The sequence below is a fragment of the Drosophila ananassae genome, unplaced genomic scaffold (assembly GCF_017639315.1).
Source record: "Drosophila ananassae strain 14024-0371.13 unplaced genomic scaffold, ASM1763931v2 tig00000132, whole genome shotgun sequence".
In the NCBI taxonomy this organism is placed as follows: Eukaryota; Metazoa; Arthropoda; class Insecta; order Diptera; family Drosophilidae; genus Drosophila; species Drosophila ananassae.
The window spans coordinates 115,553-133,746 of record NW_025319127.1 but is presented as its reverse complement, the minus strand read 5'-3'; the positions used below and the strand labels follow the sequence as shown (position 1 = coordinate 133,746).

The 18,194-nt window shown below is 41.3% G+C and overlaps 2 protein-coding genes across 2 annotated transcripts; both read left to right on the top strand.

Annotated features, from left to right (window-relative positions):
- Window positions 1–4,256: 4,256 nt before the first annotated feature.
- On the top strand, window positions 4,257–11,626 carry LOC116656265. Its single transcript, XM_032455715.2, has 2 exons — window positions 4,257–4,443; window positions 10,433–11,626. The coding sequence occupies exon 2, from the start codon at window positions 10,438–10,440 to the stop codon at window positions 11,356–11,358; it is 921 nt and encodes a 306-aa protein (XP_032311606.1). The 5' UTR covers window positions 4,257–4,443; window positions 10,433–10,437; the 3' UTR covers window positions 11,359–11,626.
- On the top strand, window positions 8,431–10,332 carry LOC123258309. The gene has a single exon (XM_044718180.1). The coding sequence runs from the start codon at window positions 8,431–8,433 to the stop codon at window positions 10,330–10,332; it is 1,902 nt and encodes a 633-aa protein (XP_044574115.1).
- Window positions 11,627–18,194: the final 6,568 nt, after the last annotated feature.

Below are 18,194 nucleotides of genomic sequence, written 5' to 3'. Positions count from 1 at the left end.
TTTAATGAAGCTCGAATATTAATATATGAACACAGAGAAAAGTTAAATCCGGATCACTGGTCTCGAGTATCAAAGTTTTTGATCAGACTAAGATCTAATCTAACATCTGTTAAAGAAAGGTTCAAGCTTGATATTTTAATACCTACTATTCTCAATACTTCAATAACAATTGAAGCTGATGACGAACCAGAATCAAAAGAAGTTATTGACCAACAAGAAATAGAAGAAAGGGATATTAACAACCTTACGGTTCCGGCAATCCTTATTCAATCTGAATTATCAGACCAGGACTTGTCCGACTCTGAATTTAACGACAGCGTTGTAGAATTAAAACCAACCGCAATGGCTGACGAGAGCATTGCCCAAAGGGCATACATTAGAGAAATATCGAATGCCATCCCTGAATTTAACGGGCAAAGGTTACACCTTCAAAGATTTATAGCAGCTTTGAGGTTAGTTAACCTAACGAAAGGCACATTCGAGAATTTGGCTGTAGAAGTAATTAAATCCAAAATAATTGGATCAATTTTATACAGAGTCCAAAATGAAACAACGATAGAAGCAATAATCAAAAAACTACAAGACACTATAGTCGGAGAAACCTCTGACATAATTAAAGCCAAAATGGCGAAAACAACCCAGAAAGGCAAAACTGCAGAAAAATTCACGACGGAAATAGACAACCTAAGAAAGCTCCTAGAAGCTTCGTACATTGACGAAGGCCTAACGGCCGAACACGCTGACAAATTCAGTACCAAGGAGGCCATAACCACAATGGTTAAAAACTGTGAGCATGGCCGCCTCAAAACAATATTGGAAGCAGGCACTTTCATAACTATGAATGAAGCCGTCACAAAGTACACACAATGCAGTACTGAAATGACAGGTAATGCCAATTCAATATTGTACACCCAACGAGGAAATAATTATCGCGGTAATAATTTCAGAAACAATTATCGCGGTAGAGGTAATAATCGAGGTAATTATAATAATACCAGATATTACCAGAATAACGGTTATAATCAAAACAATGACTACTACAGACATAACGGTAACCAGAATAACAGTTATTACACAAACAACAACCGCGGCGGAAATAACCGTGGTGGAAACAACAGCGGCGGAAATAGCCGTGGGGGAAACAACAATAATAACGGTAATAATAATAACAACCAAAATAACAATATAAGGATAGCCCAAACGAATTCGGAAAACTCCCAAACACCTTTAGATACACGTCAGTAAAAAATAACAAGATTCACACTATAAATCTCAGTCAAAGTACATTCGTTAGTTTCATAAACGCAGCAACAGGAAAATAATTAATTTTTATACTAGATACAGGTGCAGAAATTTTCATATTAAAGGAAAATTCTGATAATTTTCAAAACATTCAAGATAATCATATCATAAACATACAGGGTATAAGCCAAGAGGTTACCAAATCAAAAGGCATAACTTCTATTGAAATTCAGACTTCTAAGTACATCATCCCAAGTAGTGACCTTGCATGTAAATGATAATATGTGTTTATTTAAGCACGGAATGAAAATTACAGCAAGATATAATGTTAGCGATTTGTATACTAATGGAACCCTTGACTTAGGTCAATTCTTTCAAAGGCTTGAAAAGCAAGCCGGTATGCACAAAATCAGCCAACTTAAAGTGGCACCGTGGGAAAATATGACCGGTCACAACCCGGTGACCGTTATAAAAAATAATAAAGAAAAAGAAGCTATATTATATAATATTATAACACTACAGTTTATCTTCTCTATTTATTTTTCAAAAAAAAAATTATCTTCGTACCCTCACAGTATTCAGGGGTCTAGTCGTTATTTGAATAAAATATTATCTATTTCGTGATTGCAATTAATATGGTTATTTTTGGACAGGTGTCACAAAGGTGAGAAGACCTTATTCTTTGTCTGTTAAATTGAGTTCTATCTAAGCTATTGAACTTCCTATTTGTCCATTTTTCCACTTGCCTGCTCGTCCCAAAGGAAAAACAATTAAAAATTCATTAAATTTGATTTCGAAGGTAAATAATTTTAGAGCACCTTATACATAATTTGTGCCAAGCAAGATAAAAAGCTTTTTCCCCAATCGCTGACCCAAACGGATTGTCTGCCCCAAACATGTAAACTTATATAAGTCCTTTTATACCAGTAGCCCGTTTCCATGCCAACCGAAAAAAGCATCATAGTAACCTAAGGATTTATGTTATTAACATTTTTTCTGTCTTAGTAGGCCGTTCCTTTTAGAAAGTTTGTGGACCGCTTTGAAAATATTTCCAGAGCTCAGTCTGCCTCTGGCCGACAACGTGTGAAAATATATTTTTATTTCAAACAAAAAAACATTTTTATTTTCTTATTCAATTTTTTATATTATTTATTTTACTTTATTTAATTCATCAAGATGAGCAATCACATCCAGATATTTCGTTTAGTTCTTCCGAAATATTTTGAATTCTTATGGTCTTTGAATTGGGTAATCTAATGGGCTCCGAGGTTTCCTCGCTCTTGTCATAACCTGAGCAGTTACGACTCTGACATCCTTCTTACCTCATTTTATTTTTTATTTATTTTTTGTATTAAGGCTTAGTTTTACGAACCAATCGTTAATCCACTCTAGGATTCGAAATCGCTTAGCAAAAAATCACAAACAAAGGCGGGGAATATATTTTGGGTATTTCTAAAATAAATCATATTATTTTCTTAAATTTATTTCCTTTACTTATTTTAATGTTCAATCGCTGAACATCCTATTATTCCCCTTGAGATCTTCAGAGATATTTTTATTTTACAATAACTACGTGTCAAGTCTTTAGATTTTCAGCAGATACGATTCTGTCATCACATTTTGATTATCTGATATATATATTATCTAGCAATCGCCCTAGGAGTAAGATACCTGGCCGATCTGCCTTGTTTTCTTTTTTATTTATCCAAAGCAATGAAAACATTTGTTATTTTATTTGGTTTCCCTATGTTTTGTTTATTTTTATTTTTTTTTTCCAAGTTGGTCCTTAAATGATCGTCAAAAGAATGAAGGTTGGGACCCTCCCTTTTTTAAAATACTACTTTGAAAACTTTAAATAGCTATTGCCTGTAAAGTTATCACTTCCACACTTTATGGGCCCCTTTTAATGACTCGTCACGTGGTCAAATCCCACTTTAACTTTAATCCAGTAAAACAGTGCCTAGACAAAATAAAAGGTGGAGTAAGGTGGAGTAAGCCATAAAGGAGTAACGGGTGGTACATTTTTTTTTATTATGTTTTTTTTTTATTAATTCAATATGTTCAATCCAATCTTTTGTTTATTCATTTCAAATGGGACCTTCTCCAAATACCCCCATATAACGTCACTTATTAAATAAAAATTAAAATATATATTCAAAACAAGTTATAACCATAATGTGTGATTGTTACCCGCAGGTTCTGTGGGAAAACAAAAATTCTGAACGCACTTCCTGGCAGCTGAGTCCGGACCTAGTCCGGCCCGTTGCAAGATGGTGTTTTGGGATGGGAAGTGGTTAGGTGCAGTAGCAGGTGCTACTTTTTAGAGGTGCATCCCAAGCGCATACGGTGCGAATACCCGATAGATTTCCGGGGCTTTTTATTTGAGAGGAGGAACCCTGCGGACGGTCCTGCTATGGGATCTTCGGCTTATTACAAGACAAAACCCTTGCCTTCATAGTTATTGCCAATGCAACAACTAAAAGGTAGGCCCAGGCTCAGAGATGGTGTAGACTTGGGTTAACAACCAGACTTTTTCGGAGATTTTAAATTTATTTTTGACTTTTGTGCTCTTGAACTATCAACAAGTTGCATTACACAATTTTAATTATCGACAGAATTACATTCGACAGATAAAGGTAAGCTATACGAATTTACTACACGAACAATCGTGGGCTGCAATCCTCACACTAGTAAGGTGGAAAAGCTGCAGAGGTTGCTATCTTGTCTAAGCGACGCAGCCTTAGAAGCAGTTCGTTCCCTGGAAATCTCCGAAGAGAATTATGTCTTACATCATGCTCCAAGGATTAGATCCAGCTACCAAGGCCAAGTGGGAGGAACATACTTTTGCACTTTGAACATATTTTGTGTGCCGCTGTGTGCTTGTGTGCCGTGAAAATATCCATCTGCTTCAACGAATATGATTATTTTATGTTCATGCTGAATTAATAATAATATACTAATATATAATCTAATAATACTAATAATATAATCGATATCACCGACTGTACCATCTCTAGAGATTTTTTCCATCTCTAGCATGATTTTGAAGTTTTTTGGAGTTATTTTTGCCGGCAAAATTTGTTTTGCATAATAAAGAGACCGGAGTGTCTTTAAAACCATCCTAAAATCTTTGTTTCTACTGTTCGCCTCATTCCTGGCAAAACATTGGTCCTTCGAGCCGGATATCACCGACACAAAACGGCAAGTTCACTATTCAGGTGGCTAAATTATTTTTGGTTGAGACATATAACAACCGAAACATATTTACCCACATTTATTCATTCCTACTATCATCTTCAAAATATATGTATATAAAAATATCATCATCTCCTATATATCCTATATATTACTACTCCATTTAACGCGTTGAGAGAAAGAAAATAAATCAACTTCTGCATATATACATACATACAAATTGTTGCCGAGGGCTGCTAGAAAAGTTCTCCTATATATATTATTCCTATTATTCCTATATATCCTATATATTACTACTCCATTTAACGCGTTGAGAGAAAGAAAATAAATCAACTTCTGCATATATACATACATACAAATTGTTGCCGAGGGCTGCTAGAAAAGTTCTCCTATATATTATTCCTATTATTCCTATATATTATTCCTATAATATATATATCCTATAAATTACTACTCCATTTAACGCGTTGAGAGAAAGAAAATAAAAGAGGAAAAAATAACCCGAAACCTTTGTACGTATAAAAAAAAAAAAAAAAAAAAATTTTTAATAAATTAAATTATTTGGTTAAAATTCCTATTAAATTCCATTAATTCCTATCGCGTTTGCAGGGGGGTTCGTATCCTCTGAACTTATCCAAGGCTCCCATATTATGTCCTCTGGACGAGAGACAAAACCAAAAGGTTTTGCACCCGTCAAAATTATAAGAAGGAGTACATCCTCATCTCCAGTTCCTCCTTCGCATCCGTTAGCAAGATCTGCGAATACCAGATCCAAGAGCGAGTCCCTGACGCCAACGCTACCAAAACCGCAGAGCATCTCACGAACCCCAATAGGAACCCGTCCGCCGTGACCACGTAAAGAAACTTTGGGAGACGATTGAGAGCGAGTACGACCAATGTTCCCAAGTTCTCCAGCAGGAAGCCTCCAGCAGTGGTGAGTGGCAGGCAATAGAAGCCAAGTATGACTACTGCTATTCCGTTTATGAACGCTGTGTAGCCCAGCTAACAGAGGTTATCGAAAGAATGTCCGTTCCAACTCTTACAAGGGCATCAAGTACTGCCCAACTGTCCATGTCTAGCGGATGCCGACTTCCGCCCTGTGACACTGAAGTTTTCAGGGGGGATTACTTACAGTGGCCAACGTTCCGCGACCTTTTCACTGCAATCTATGTCAACAATCCGAGGTTGACGCCGGTGGAAAAGTTATTCCATTTAAATGCCAAAACAGAGGGAGAAGCGAAGGCTATAGTAGCAAAATCTCCACTTACGCATGACGGTTTTGAATCGGCTTGGACCGCGCTTTGTGACCGTTTTGAAAACAAGCGTCTTCTTGTCAACAGCCAATTAAAAATCTTGTTCAATCTTCCCGTAGTGGTTGTTGAGTCCGGTGCAGCTTTAAAGGAGCTGGAAAGTACCATCCAAGGCTGTCTCACGGCGTTAGAACACTCCAAAATTTCAATCGATAATTGGGATTGTCTTCTCGTATTTCTCTGCTCCTCAAAGCTTCCGAAATTGACCCTTTCTTTCTTTGTGGGAACAATCCTTGTCCAATAAGTGCGAGATACCCGCATGGCATGAAATGAACTCGTTTCTCAGCGAACGATATCGCACCCTGGAAGCCATAGAGGATGTTAAACCCAGCTCCAGCATTAAGATGGTTAACTCCCAACCGCCTTCAAAAAACACAGGCTCAAAAAGGATCAACTCCTTTGAGACCAACGTGACGCAAGGACCCAAAAACTGTGACCTTTGCGCAAAAGAGAATCACCCAGTGCGGGTATGTCCTCGGTTTCTCCAAATGCCCGTCAGTGAACGATCCGCATATATAAGGAGAAAGAAATTGTGTTTAAACTGTTTCGCTGGGGGACACCAACTTAAAGAGTGTACCAGTAAGCACAATTGTTTCACGTGTAAAGGGCGCCACAATACGCTCCTGCACAGAGCTGACCTTCCTCAGTTGGCTACAATTCAGTCCAATAATAATCCTACTACTTCAACTATACAGTCCACTACGCCTACCAATGTGCAAAGTTATCTAGCAGCAGCCACACAAGGTGTGCTGTTAAGTACGGCAATGATAAATGTCTGTCACTTAGGAGTGACATATACTGCGAGGGCCTTACTTGACTCCGGGTCTGAGGCTACGTTTATCTCGGAGCGTCTCTTTAGGATTTTGAAGCTTCCGTACCAATCCGTACAAGCTAGAGTTTCCGGCTTAAATCAAGCAGTGGCTGCCCAATCAACTAAGATGTGCCATTTTCAAATTGGGTCGCCAATAAAACCTAGACTACACATCGAGGCAGAAGCATTTGTCGTGCCACTTCTATCCGGAAAGTTGCCTTTAAACTCCATACCAAAGGAGCAGTTAAAGGACCTTCCCAGTTTTACATGGGCTGATCCTTCGTTTTTCGAGAGCTCACAAATTGATTTGCTGATTGGGGCGGATATTCTTCCGTCTATTCTTCTGAGTGGCTCGAGGACAAAGATTTGTGGCACTCTGTTAGGTCAGGAAACAGTATTTGGCTGGATCCTGAGTGGGCCAGTCTCCAAGGCCGTGCCAAAATCCATTTCGAACTTTTCCACAAAGGTCTCGATAAGCTCTGAAGCTAAACTCGAGAAACTTCTCACAAAGTTTTGGGAGGTGGAGGATCTTCCAGGGAAGCCGGTAAAAGAATCCGATTCTTTCTGTGTGAAGAACTTTGTGCAAACAACAAGGAGAGATGACACTGGGAGATATGTCGTCACCCTACCATTCCGAAGTTGTGATCGGATTGATCTAGGGCATTCAAGATCCATAGCATTGGCTCAATTCCTAAAGAACGAAAGCCTTTTGAGAAAAAATCCAACTCTTCAAGAAGAATATGAAGCAGTAATCAGGGATTACTTAGACCAGCGGCACATGTCTCCAATCGTTCCAGACTCCAGTGGGAAGAATTTCTACTTGCCTCATCACGCCGTTTTTAAGCCAGATAGCACTACTACCAAGGTTCGTGTAGTATTCAATGCTTCCTGCCCTACTTCAAATGGAAAGAGCCTGAATGATATCCTTCATCCAGGGCCTGTGTTACAGTCCGATTTGACTTTGCAGGTCTTACGCTGGCGGTTCTTTCGCTTCGTTTTCAATGCCGACATTACGAAAATGTACCGGCAAATTCTCGTTGCTCCAGAGCACACTCCATTCCAAAGAATCCTGTTTCGTGATGCAAATGACCAAATCTGTGATTATGAACTCAAAACAGTCACATTTGGAGTAAATTGTGCTCCGTTCCTTGCAATAAGAGTATTGCAGCAGTTGGCGAAAGATGTGAGAACGACTTTTCCATTGGCAAGTGAAATTATTTCTACTTCTATGTTCGTAGATGACGTACTAGCTGGGGCGCACACAAAGCAATCTGCTGGTGTAGCTATTGAACAGCTACGTGCGGCGCTCAGGAGCGCAGGATTTCCGTTGCGCAAGTGGACGTCCAACTCCAAGTGCATTCTCAAGGACATTCCTAAAGATCACTTGCTAAGAGAGGGTTTCTTAGAGCTAGATGATCAGAGCACTGCCAAAACTCTCGGGATTCGTTGGCAGGCAAATAAAGATGAATTTTTCTTCGTCCCGTCCGATATTACTCCAAAGGCAGTCCTCAGTAAACGGGAGGTACTGTCCCAAATTGCAAGACTTTTTGACCCGGCAGGATGGCTGGCACCTTTCGTGATCCGAGCAAAAATCTTTATGCAGGAGATTTGGCTCCTGCAGCTGGGTTGGGACGATCCACTCCCTGCTGATGGGAAAATGGAACGAATTTCTTATGAGCTATTCTACTATAAACCAAATCCGAATTCCGAGATGGGTGAAATTTTGGTCCACAATCCAAAGTTCAATATCACGGCTTCTGCGATGCATCGCAGCAAGCATATGGAGCCGCGATCTATGTCCGAATTGAACACGCTCAGGAGGTTTCTATTTCTCTTTTGACCGCTAAAACTCGCGTGGCTCCAGTAAAGACCATGTCCATACCACGCCTTGAATTATGCGGTGCAGTTCTTCTGGCTGAGTTATTCCAATCGGTTGTTCCACAACTCCCTCCTGATGACTTCGACACATTCTACTGGACGGACTCCACGATAGTGCTAGCATGGTTAAGCAAACCGCCATGTACCTGGACATGTTTTGTGGCAAACAGAATTGCCAAGATTACACAGTCCGTAGATGCTGGGAAGTGGTCTCACGTGCGGTCTGAATTCAATCCAGCTGACTTGGCTAGTAGAGGCGTGGCTCCACAGGATCTCGCCTCAAGTAACTTGTGGTGGAATGGCCCACAATGGCTACAGCTTCCTAAGGAGCAATGGCCTACTCCAATAGAATTCGTACCTGAGACAGAACTTGAGCAGCGTCCTGTCAAATGCAACTTGGCTAAGTTGCCACCATCGGAGGATTACATAGATCGTTTTTCAGACCTAAGTCGTGCCCTCCGGGTGACCGTTTATGTCCTGCGGTTCCTAAGGCGTTGCAAGGTACCATCTACGGTCTTGCCAACTGAAATCAGTACCGCCGAAATCCGAGAGGCACAAGAGTGTCTTCATGTTCTGACCCAACGGCAAGGGTATCCAAAAGAATACAGTTGCTTGTTAAAAAAGCAACAGATCCCATCATCCAGCCCTCTCAAGAACCTGAATCCCTTCTTAGACCACAGAGGGGTACTGCGAGCATCGGGCAGGCTTGTTGCGTCCGACACGCTTTCCTACGATGAGAGACATCCGATTATAATACCATATTCCAGTCCATGGGCCCGTCTACTGGTTCGATTTACTCACCGCATATCCTTGCATGGTGAGAGTCAGCTCCTAATGCGACTCATTCGATCCAAGTATTGGATTCCAAAGCTTAAAACTTTGCTAAAAGCTACTATTAGTGCATGCAAGGTGTGCTTGATCTACCGAAAGCGGTTGCAGACCCAATTCATGGGGGAGCTGCCCGCGGAACGGGCCACTTTCTCACGTCCGTTTACACACACTGGCGTAGATTTTGCCGGTCCCTTTGAAATTAAAAATTATACGGGCCGTGCGTGCCTTATCACAAAGGGCTACGTGTGTGTATTTGTCTGCTTCAGCACAAAGGCAATCCACCTTGAAGCTACGTCAGACTTGACGAGTGAAAAATTCCTGGCGGCTTTTGCGCGCTTGGCTGGTAGAAGAGGCTGCCCACAGAAATTATATTCAGACAACGGTAAGACATTTGTGGGTGCCTCAGCCATTATCACGCGGGATTTCCTACAAGCAACGAGAGAGATGGTCACTGCACACTACAGCCACCAAAACCTATCCTGGTACTTCAATCCGCCAAGTGCGCCACATATGGGAGGACTGTGGGAAGCAGGAGTGAAGAGCTTTAAGGCGCATTTCTACAAGTCTGCTTCCTCAGTCAAATATACGTTTGAAGAACTTTCGACATTATTAATAAAAATCGAGGCGTGTCTCAATTCACGGCCCATTTCTCCAATGTCAGAGGATCCTACTGACTTATTAGCCTTGACTCCCGGGCATTTTTTGATCGGTGGCCCACTGCTAGCTCTGGCCGAACCAGAAATTAAAGCTAACGCAGTATCCATCATCAACCGTTGGCAACGTTTAAAGGGCCTTCATCAACAATTTTGTGTCCGATGGAAGGAAGAATACCTAAAGGAGCTCCACAAACGGAATAAGTGGCAGTCACCAACTACGAATCTCCAGGTCGATGACATGGTTATCATAAAGGAAGACAACCTGCCCACGAACGAATGGCGCCTCGGCCGAATTCAGAAGGTTTGCCCAGGTGCAGACGACAAGGTCCGAGTGGTGGATGTTCTTACGTCAAGAGGCGTAATACGTCGGCCGATCGCGAAATTAATACTTCTTCCACTCCTAAAGTAACTCCTACGCTATGCTTCTTCAATGTTCGTTTGTCCATGTTCACGTCTAGTCATATGTTTTTGGATACCACTAATTCTACTTCTCTTTCCTTATCATACAGAGAAAATGGCACCGCATCCGAAGGCCCAGAAGCCAAACTATCCGCCGCAAGGAACCGCTTCCTATCGGTGCCGAGTGTGCAGAGGAGTTCATGCACTGCGGAAGTGCCAGCAATTCCTCAAGCTGACGGCCGAGAAACGCCTGCGAGCAGTACTTATCAATAAGTACTGCAGCAATTGCTTAGCCCATGAGCATTCCGGGCGCTCTTGCCGCAGTGCGGGAAAGTGTCGACTTTGCCAAAGGGACCACCACACGCTTCTGCATCTGCACAATGAAGGGGGCCGTCGAAGACGCTCACTTCAACGTTCCCGCTCCTCCCGTATGCGGTCACCATCCAGATCCCCTCACCGCCGCCCGCTGGGGCGGTCGGATTCAGACCTAGGGGTTGAGCCGTTGAGCTCCGCCAGGCCTAGTTCTCCTGCTGCGCTTCAGGAGGATCAGCGTGGCGCCTATACCACTACGCTGTCTACCCTCCTGCAACATAAGGCCACGAGTGTCTTGCCTACGGCTGAGGTGGTTATCAACACCGGAGTCAAGAAGTTCGAATTGAAGGCCTTGATCGACCCTTGCTGTCCTACCAGTCGGATCAGTGCATCCTTGGCAAGGTCCTTGGGCCTTTCCGTCACAAGCGTCGGGACCGATGGTGTGTGCACAGCGAGGCTCCAGTCGATCAGGGGGCCGTTGGACGAGGAAGTCATCTTCCACGTTGATTCCCAGCTACAGCAGAGATCGCCTGCACGGGAAATCGATCCGACGGCATACGAAGCCTTCGCAAACCTCGCCCTGGCGGATGAACGCTGGTTTAGGCCGAGTACCATATTCTTGGTATTAGGGGCCGAAGTGTATCCTCACGAGGATCAACGAGGATCCCCTGTCGCCCAAAATTCCGCCTTTGGATGGATTTTGTCGGGCCCGTGCGGCCATTGACAAAAGGCCCAAATTTGCAACTGCGTTGCTAGGGGGCCGGGATGTTCATGCTGAATTAATAATAATATACTAATATATAATCTAATAATACTAATAATATAATCGATATCACCGACTGTGCCATCTCTAGAGATTTTTTCCATCTCTAGCATGATTTTGAAGTTTTTTGGAGTTATTTTTGCCGGCAAAATTTGTTTTGCATAATAAAGAGACCGGAGTGTCTTTAAAACCATCCTATAATCTTTGTTTCTACTGTTCGCCTCATTCCTGGCAAAACATTTTACAAGCCTTATAAATTTAAGGACATAGAGTAGATGGCTGTACAGTTGGTTATTCAAGAGTAGCTCGGTCCCATTTCACCGTGCATATCGCAGAATGTTATAGGAGTTAAATTCGCCGCTGCCGGATTCAGTTTACTCTGGATCCGAAGCAGTTTTATAACTTTGTAAACACTAAGCGTAAACATGTATCTTTTCGCCCACTGCTTACGTTTGAGAACTCTTATGCGAACACTGATCAGGTAATGGCCGATCTCTTTGCACAGTTTTTTTAAACTACGTGTTCACCTAGCAGCAGTTCAGTCCAGCCTTACACTTATAATATCCAATCAGCCAACCTTATATTTTTCATTATTCCGCTGCATAAAAAGGGAAAAAATCCGACGCTGCAAATTATAGAGGCATATCTAAATTGTCTGCAATTTCTAAGCATTTTGAAAAACTTATCACTTCACATTTGCAACACCTACGTAGTTCAATAGTAACTTCCTGCTAGCATGGCTTCATGAAGCGCAGTTCACCACTACCAACTTATTGGAGCTAACATCTTTTATGACGGATGCGTTCCGGAATGGCTTACAAACCGACGTCATTTACACTGACTTCAGTAAAGCATTTAACTCTGTTAACCTTTCGCGTCTTATAATTAAACTCAATCTTTTGGGATTCCCAACTGATCTTCTTATCTGGATTTAGAGCTACTTATCTGGGAGAACCCAACGTGTTTCTCGCGTTTAGTCCGCGCAACATCTGGGATGCCCCATGGAAGCCATCTTAGACCCCTACTTTTTACACTGTTTATTAACGACTAGCCTCTTGCCTTAAGCAATTCACTGGTACTTATGTACGCTAATGACGTTAAGCTGGGCCTTAATTATGAATTCACTAATGCCCAGTCTAGACTTCAATCCGATTTGGATAAACTTAAAAAAATGGATCGAAATGTAAACTAATGTCTTTTTACCGATCTAGTCCTCACCAGGCTATGCCCTTTTTTTACGGGAAGGCGTTAGAACGATTAACTCAGGTTAACGATCTATGTGTCCTTTTAGATTTGAGACTTAAATTTACCGACCATATATCTATAATACAATTATGGGTCAATAAAGCTATGAGTGTGCTTGGTTTTATTAAAAGATGGTCAAAAAAATTTAATGACCCATACATAACTAAAACGTTATATACCTCATTGGTACGTCCGATTTTAGAGTATGGATCGTGTGTCTGGAGTCCTTAGTACGGAGTACACCAAGATCACATTGAATTCATCATTGACAAAAAAAACGTTCGCTCTTTGTGGACTTAATTGGGATGAACACTTTTACCTTCCCTCTTATCGTACTTTTACTAAACACTTTAGACTTTTACTAAACAACTTACCATTATTTACAAACCGTTAACCCTTAATCTTATTTATGGAAGTGTAGACAGCCAGCACTTACTAACACGCTTTAATTTTAACGTTCCTAGTAGAAGAACTAGAAACTTTCGTCCTCTACTCCTCAGCCATTGTAGTTCGACATATGCCCAACACGATCCACTCAGGGCATTATGTTCGGACTACAATGGTCTCTACCACATCTTGTCACTTTGCTCCACTAACAATCTTAAATCGCTCATATTAACCGCCTTAACTGTGCAACACTCTTTCTCGTGATATCGAAAGTGGTAACCGCAGAACTTTCCAGGCTTCGCTGCCTCTTCCACTTTCCACTTTTAGTGGAGGTTCACTGTTGACGACCTTGGTGGACAAAAACCCATTCATAGGTCGGGTCGAGAAGCTTCAGCGGTTGCGGTCCTGCCTCGTGAGTATGCCTTGGAGGTGGTTTGATCGTCTCACGGACAAAAATTATGACGTCGTATTGGAGTTGCTAGGCAGCAGAACGAAGCAGATTGCTAGCTGCATCATAATTCAAGTGCTGTTGCAGAAAGTGGACGATGCCACGCAGTCTAAGTGGAAGGAAAGGCAAGCTGTAAAATTAATGTAGAATATTAAGTTTGAATTTTATTGAAGTCTAGTATAAGTTAGTATAGGGCGGAGCGGGTCTTTCGGTTTTTCGCAACGAGATAAACTAATTTCAGTGAACATTTTGGCGCCCCCGGGTGGACTGTAGTTAATTTAATCAAATAAAAAAGCAACAAAAACAGTGACAGTGACACAATACATATATGTCGGCGCATTGAGGTTTGGTAGTATGCACAGTTGGTAGACAGTTGGACGCCGGCAGTTGCGTACTAGAACTGGAATAGTGTGCAGGGCTGAAACTCGATGCGCCACAATGGAGAACAGCAACAACAACAACAACAACGGTCAGGACTTGACATCAGAAGTGGGATCTGGCCACCAGCCTTCAGCACCAGATGGACCAAGGCGTGCCCTGATGGAGTTACAAAATAAAAATTTAATTGAACTAGTGAAAGCCATAAAAACAACTGTACTTGATACAGGGCAGAACAAAACTGTGCAACTACCCAAATTCAACCCAGACAAACCAGGCGCCAACGCATCATCGTGGGGCACAACGGTGGAAGTGATTTTACAAGAAAACACATTGAGAAGCAGTGCATTGGTTATGGCCTTGAGTTCGGCTTTAGAAGGAAGTGCTTCGCAATGGCTTTCGCAAGTGTGCTATGCTGAAATTACTTGGCCTGAGTTTAAAGAATTGTTTATACAACGCTTCGACACTATAGAAACACCAGCCGCTATGTTTCTTAATATGCTATCAAATCGACCGACTGATGGCGAGAGTCTGGCGTTCATGCAAGTCGCATGGTTACCGAACTAACAACGAAATGGCGTCAAATGGATAACGAAGAGATTGCTGTGTTTGTAACCCTTGCGCTGCTGGCAAGCTTCGATCACCGATTGCAGCGTTTAAGTTTCACATCAAATGTTTGAACCAGAGTCGATCTACAGTCCGAATTAAAAGCATTCACTTTTATTAAAAGGAAAAGCGGCGCTATGGAGCATCAGGCTGAAACTTATTCTAAACGGCAAAAACAATCACCGATGGACTGCCATTTCTGCGGAAAAGTGGGCCAAAAATGGCTGAATGCAGATTCAGGAAACAACAGAATCAATTCGCGACTGATAAAACCCAACATGGCAGGCATGATGTTCATCACCGTGGAAAATCAAATTTAACTTGCTACAAGTGCGGAGAATTGGGTCACATATCCACCCAATGTACAAAGAAGGAAGCTGATAGGAACAAGGCATTCAATCGGGAGAAGCAAGTGGAACAGTGCAGTGTTGCAGTTCTAAAGGGATGCCTGAACCATAGAGGCCAAATTTTTGAAATCACCTTCGATTCGGGATCGGAATGCTCGTTGATAAAAGAAAAGCTAAGTACCAAATTTTCTGGTAAAAGATTCAATAATATTGTTATGTTAAAAGGTATCGGCAGCAATGGAATATGTAGTACTGTACAAATATTAAGCAATGTAAAAAATGACGATTATTTTATTGAAATTTTGTTTCACGTTATAGGCGATGATGATATGTAGAACGACATTGTAATTGGCCATGAGATATTAAATCAGGGTCTTGATATTGTCATTTCATTAAACCAATTTAGGATCTCAAAGACCAAAGTAGTTAATTTGTGTACCGGCAATGAGCCAGCCGATATTGATACTGAGCTTGAGGGACAAGATAAAATAAAACTACATTCACTGTTGGCAAAGTACTCAAATTCATTTATAACTGGGATCCCAAGTACTAAAGTCAGAATTGGCGAAATGAAAATTAGGTTGATTGATCCAACAAAAACCGTACAGAGAAGGCCATATCGTTTAAGTCCATGCGAGCGAGATTTGGTTAGGGACAAAATTAATGAACTGCTAAAATGCAATATAATTAGGCCAAGCTGATCACCTTATGCAAGCCCTATATTGTTAGTGAAGAAAAAAAATGGTACGGACAGATCTTGTGTTGACTTTAGAGAGCTGAATTCAAATACGGTCGCTGATAAATACCCTTTACCACTTGTACAAGATCAAATCAATAGGCTTGGGGGAGTTAATTACTTTACATGTCTAGACATGGCCAGCGGATATTACCAAATTCCTTTACATTAGTAATACAGGCGCTAGGGGATCTAGCAAATTCCTTTGTCATCGTCTATATGGATGATATCATGATAGCCGCCTCAACAAAGGCGCAAGAAAGATTACAGATCGTTCTAGATGTTTTGACAAAGGCTGGGTTTTCATTCAATCTTACAAAGTGGTCATTCATGAAAACATCGGTTCAATATTTGGGTTACAATATAAGTGCGGGTGAGATTCCAAACCCACAGAAAGTTGTAGCGTTGACTGCTCTTCCGCCTCCACAGTCAGTCACTTCACTTAGACAATTCATTGGGCTAGCATCCTATTTCCGACAGTTTATTAAGGGATTTTCACAATTAATGAAACCGTTATATTTCTTAACTGCAGATAAAAACAAATTTATTTGGAAAACAGAGCATGAACAGATACGGAAAAAGGTCATTGCCACTCTTACCGACAAACCAGTCCTTGTTATTTTTGACCCTTATTATCCAATCGAATTGCACACAGACGCCAGTTGCAGTTGGGTACGGTGCAATTTTATTACACAAAATTAATAAAAAACCCCAGGTAATAGAATACTATAGCAAAACTACTTCACCGGCAGAATCAAGATATCACTCGTACGAGTTGGAAACCTTAGCTGTCGTGAACGCCATTAAGCATTTTCGACATTATTTGCTGGGCAGGAACTTTTTAGTTTATACTGCAAAAATAGTCGAAGAGAAAAGTGTAAATTTAGCAGAAATTTCAAGCAACTTGCTTATTGCTGAACAACATAGTCGAAATTGTTAAACATTTTAAAAACTCTTCTCTGCCTGAAGATATTGCGAAAACCTATGAATTAAGGGCAGAAGTTCTTCATCGAAAGATACAAAGAAATGGGAGAACACGTTGCTTACCAGTGGTGCCACGAGCTTTCAGATGGTCTGTCATAAATCAAGTGCATGAGTCCATAATGCATCTAGGTTTCGAAAAGACATTAGATAAAACTTACGATTTCTACTGGTTTGACAATATGTCAAAATACGTAAAAAAATTTGTCGACAACTGCATCACTTGCAAAATGTCAAAATCCACTTCAGGAAAAATACAGGCGGAATTACATCCAATACCAAAAGTCACTATTCCTTGGCACACTATCCACATCGATATCACAGGAAAATTAAGTGGCAAGAGTGATCAGAAGGAGTATGTTATTGTTCAGATAGACGCGTTTACCAAATATGTCTATCTTAGTCATAGTCTTAAATTAGACAGTGAGAGTTGTATAAGGGCCGTTCAATCTGCTGTTTCATTATTTGGAGTACCAAACCGAATAATAGCTGACCAGGAAGGTGTTTAACAGGCGCAAAGTTCAGTCAATTTTGTTCAGATCAAAAAATAAAATTGCATTTGATAGCCACTGGTGCAAGTCGAGCTAATGGCCAAGTGGAGCGAACTATGAGCACGTTGAAGAATATGTTAACGGCGGTTGAAACTGGAACACAGTCTTGGCAGGATGTGTTGCGAGAGGTACAGTTGGCAATCAATTGTACAACCAATCGCACTACGAAAGCTAGTCCTTTAGAAATGTTATTGGGAAAGGTAGCACGCCCATTGTGATTACTTCCACCTAGTGATACAGAAAATGTTATTGATTTGCCAAACGTAAGAGCGCAAGCTGCAAAGAATGTATTAGCCAGTGCAGCTTATGATACAGAACGATTTGATAGAAATAAGGCAAAAATAAAAAGGCACAAAATTGGAGATTTCGTATTACTTAAGAGCGAAGAAAGACACCAGACCAAGCTAAGTCCAAAATTTAGGGGGCCTTTTGAAATAGTAAAAGTTTTTAACTAGTAAAAGAAATTATAAATATGCACATGAGGATTTAAGAAAATTACCAGAGGAGCAAGTTCCCGAAGAGCTAAATGTGTACGATGATTATAATAATTTAGATGAAAGAATCGTAACCGCTACAGAAGAGAGTGAAAATGAAAATATTGGGAGTATTGAAGAAAAGAGTGAAAATGAAAATATTGAGAGTATTGAAGAAAAGATGGAAGATGAAAATACTGAGAGTATTGAAGAAGAAAATGAAGTACACCAATAAGGGTGACAAAGTTGTACTGCTGGCCAATGAAAATGGCAGAGTACTGAGTCCATAAAATATAATGCAAGCACAAGTGCAAAACCTCCCCCCGTTGAATTCCATCTTTCAACAAAAAATCCTTAGGGGCATGGGGCAGCTTCATCACATAATATTGCTGATGATCTCAAGGTCCATAATTCTCAGTTGAAGGCTGCCGTGTCCATCCAGATCCAGAGAGCGCTCGAGCCAAGCGTCAACAGAGTGGCGAGAGTGGAAGGAAACATCCGACAACTCCGACCGACAACTGTCCTGTATGCAAGAGTATCTGTAGGCCAGCAGTCGAAGGTCTTCAAACGCGATCTCAATCAAGAGTCCGTCAGACGGAGGGTAGCCATGAAAGGACACCTTCTGACGACATCCCTAACACTTCC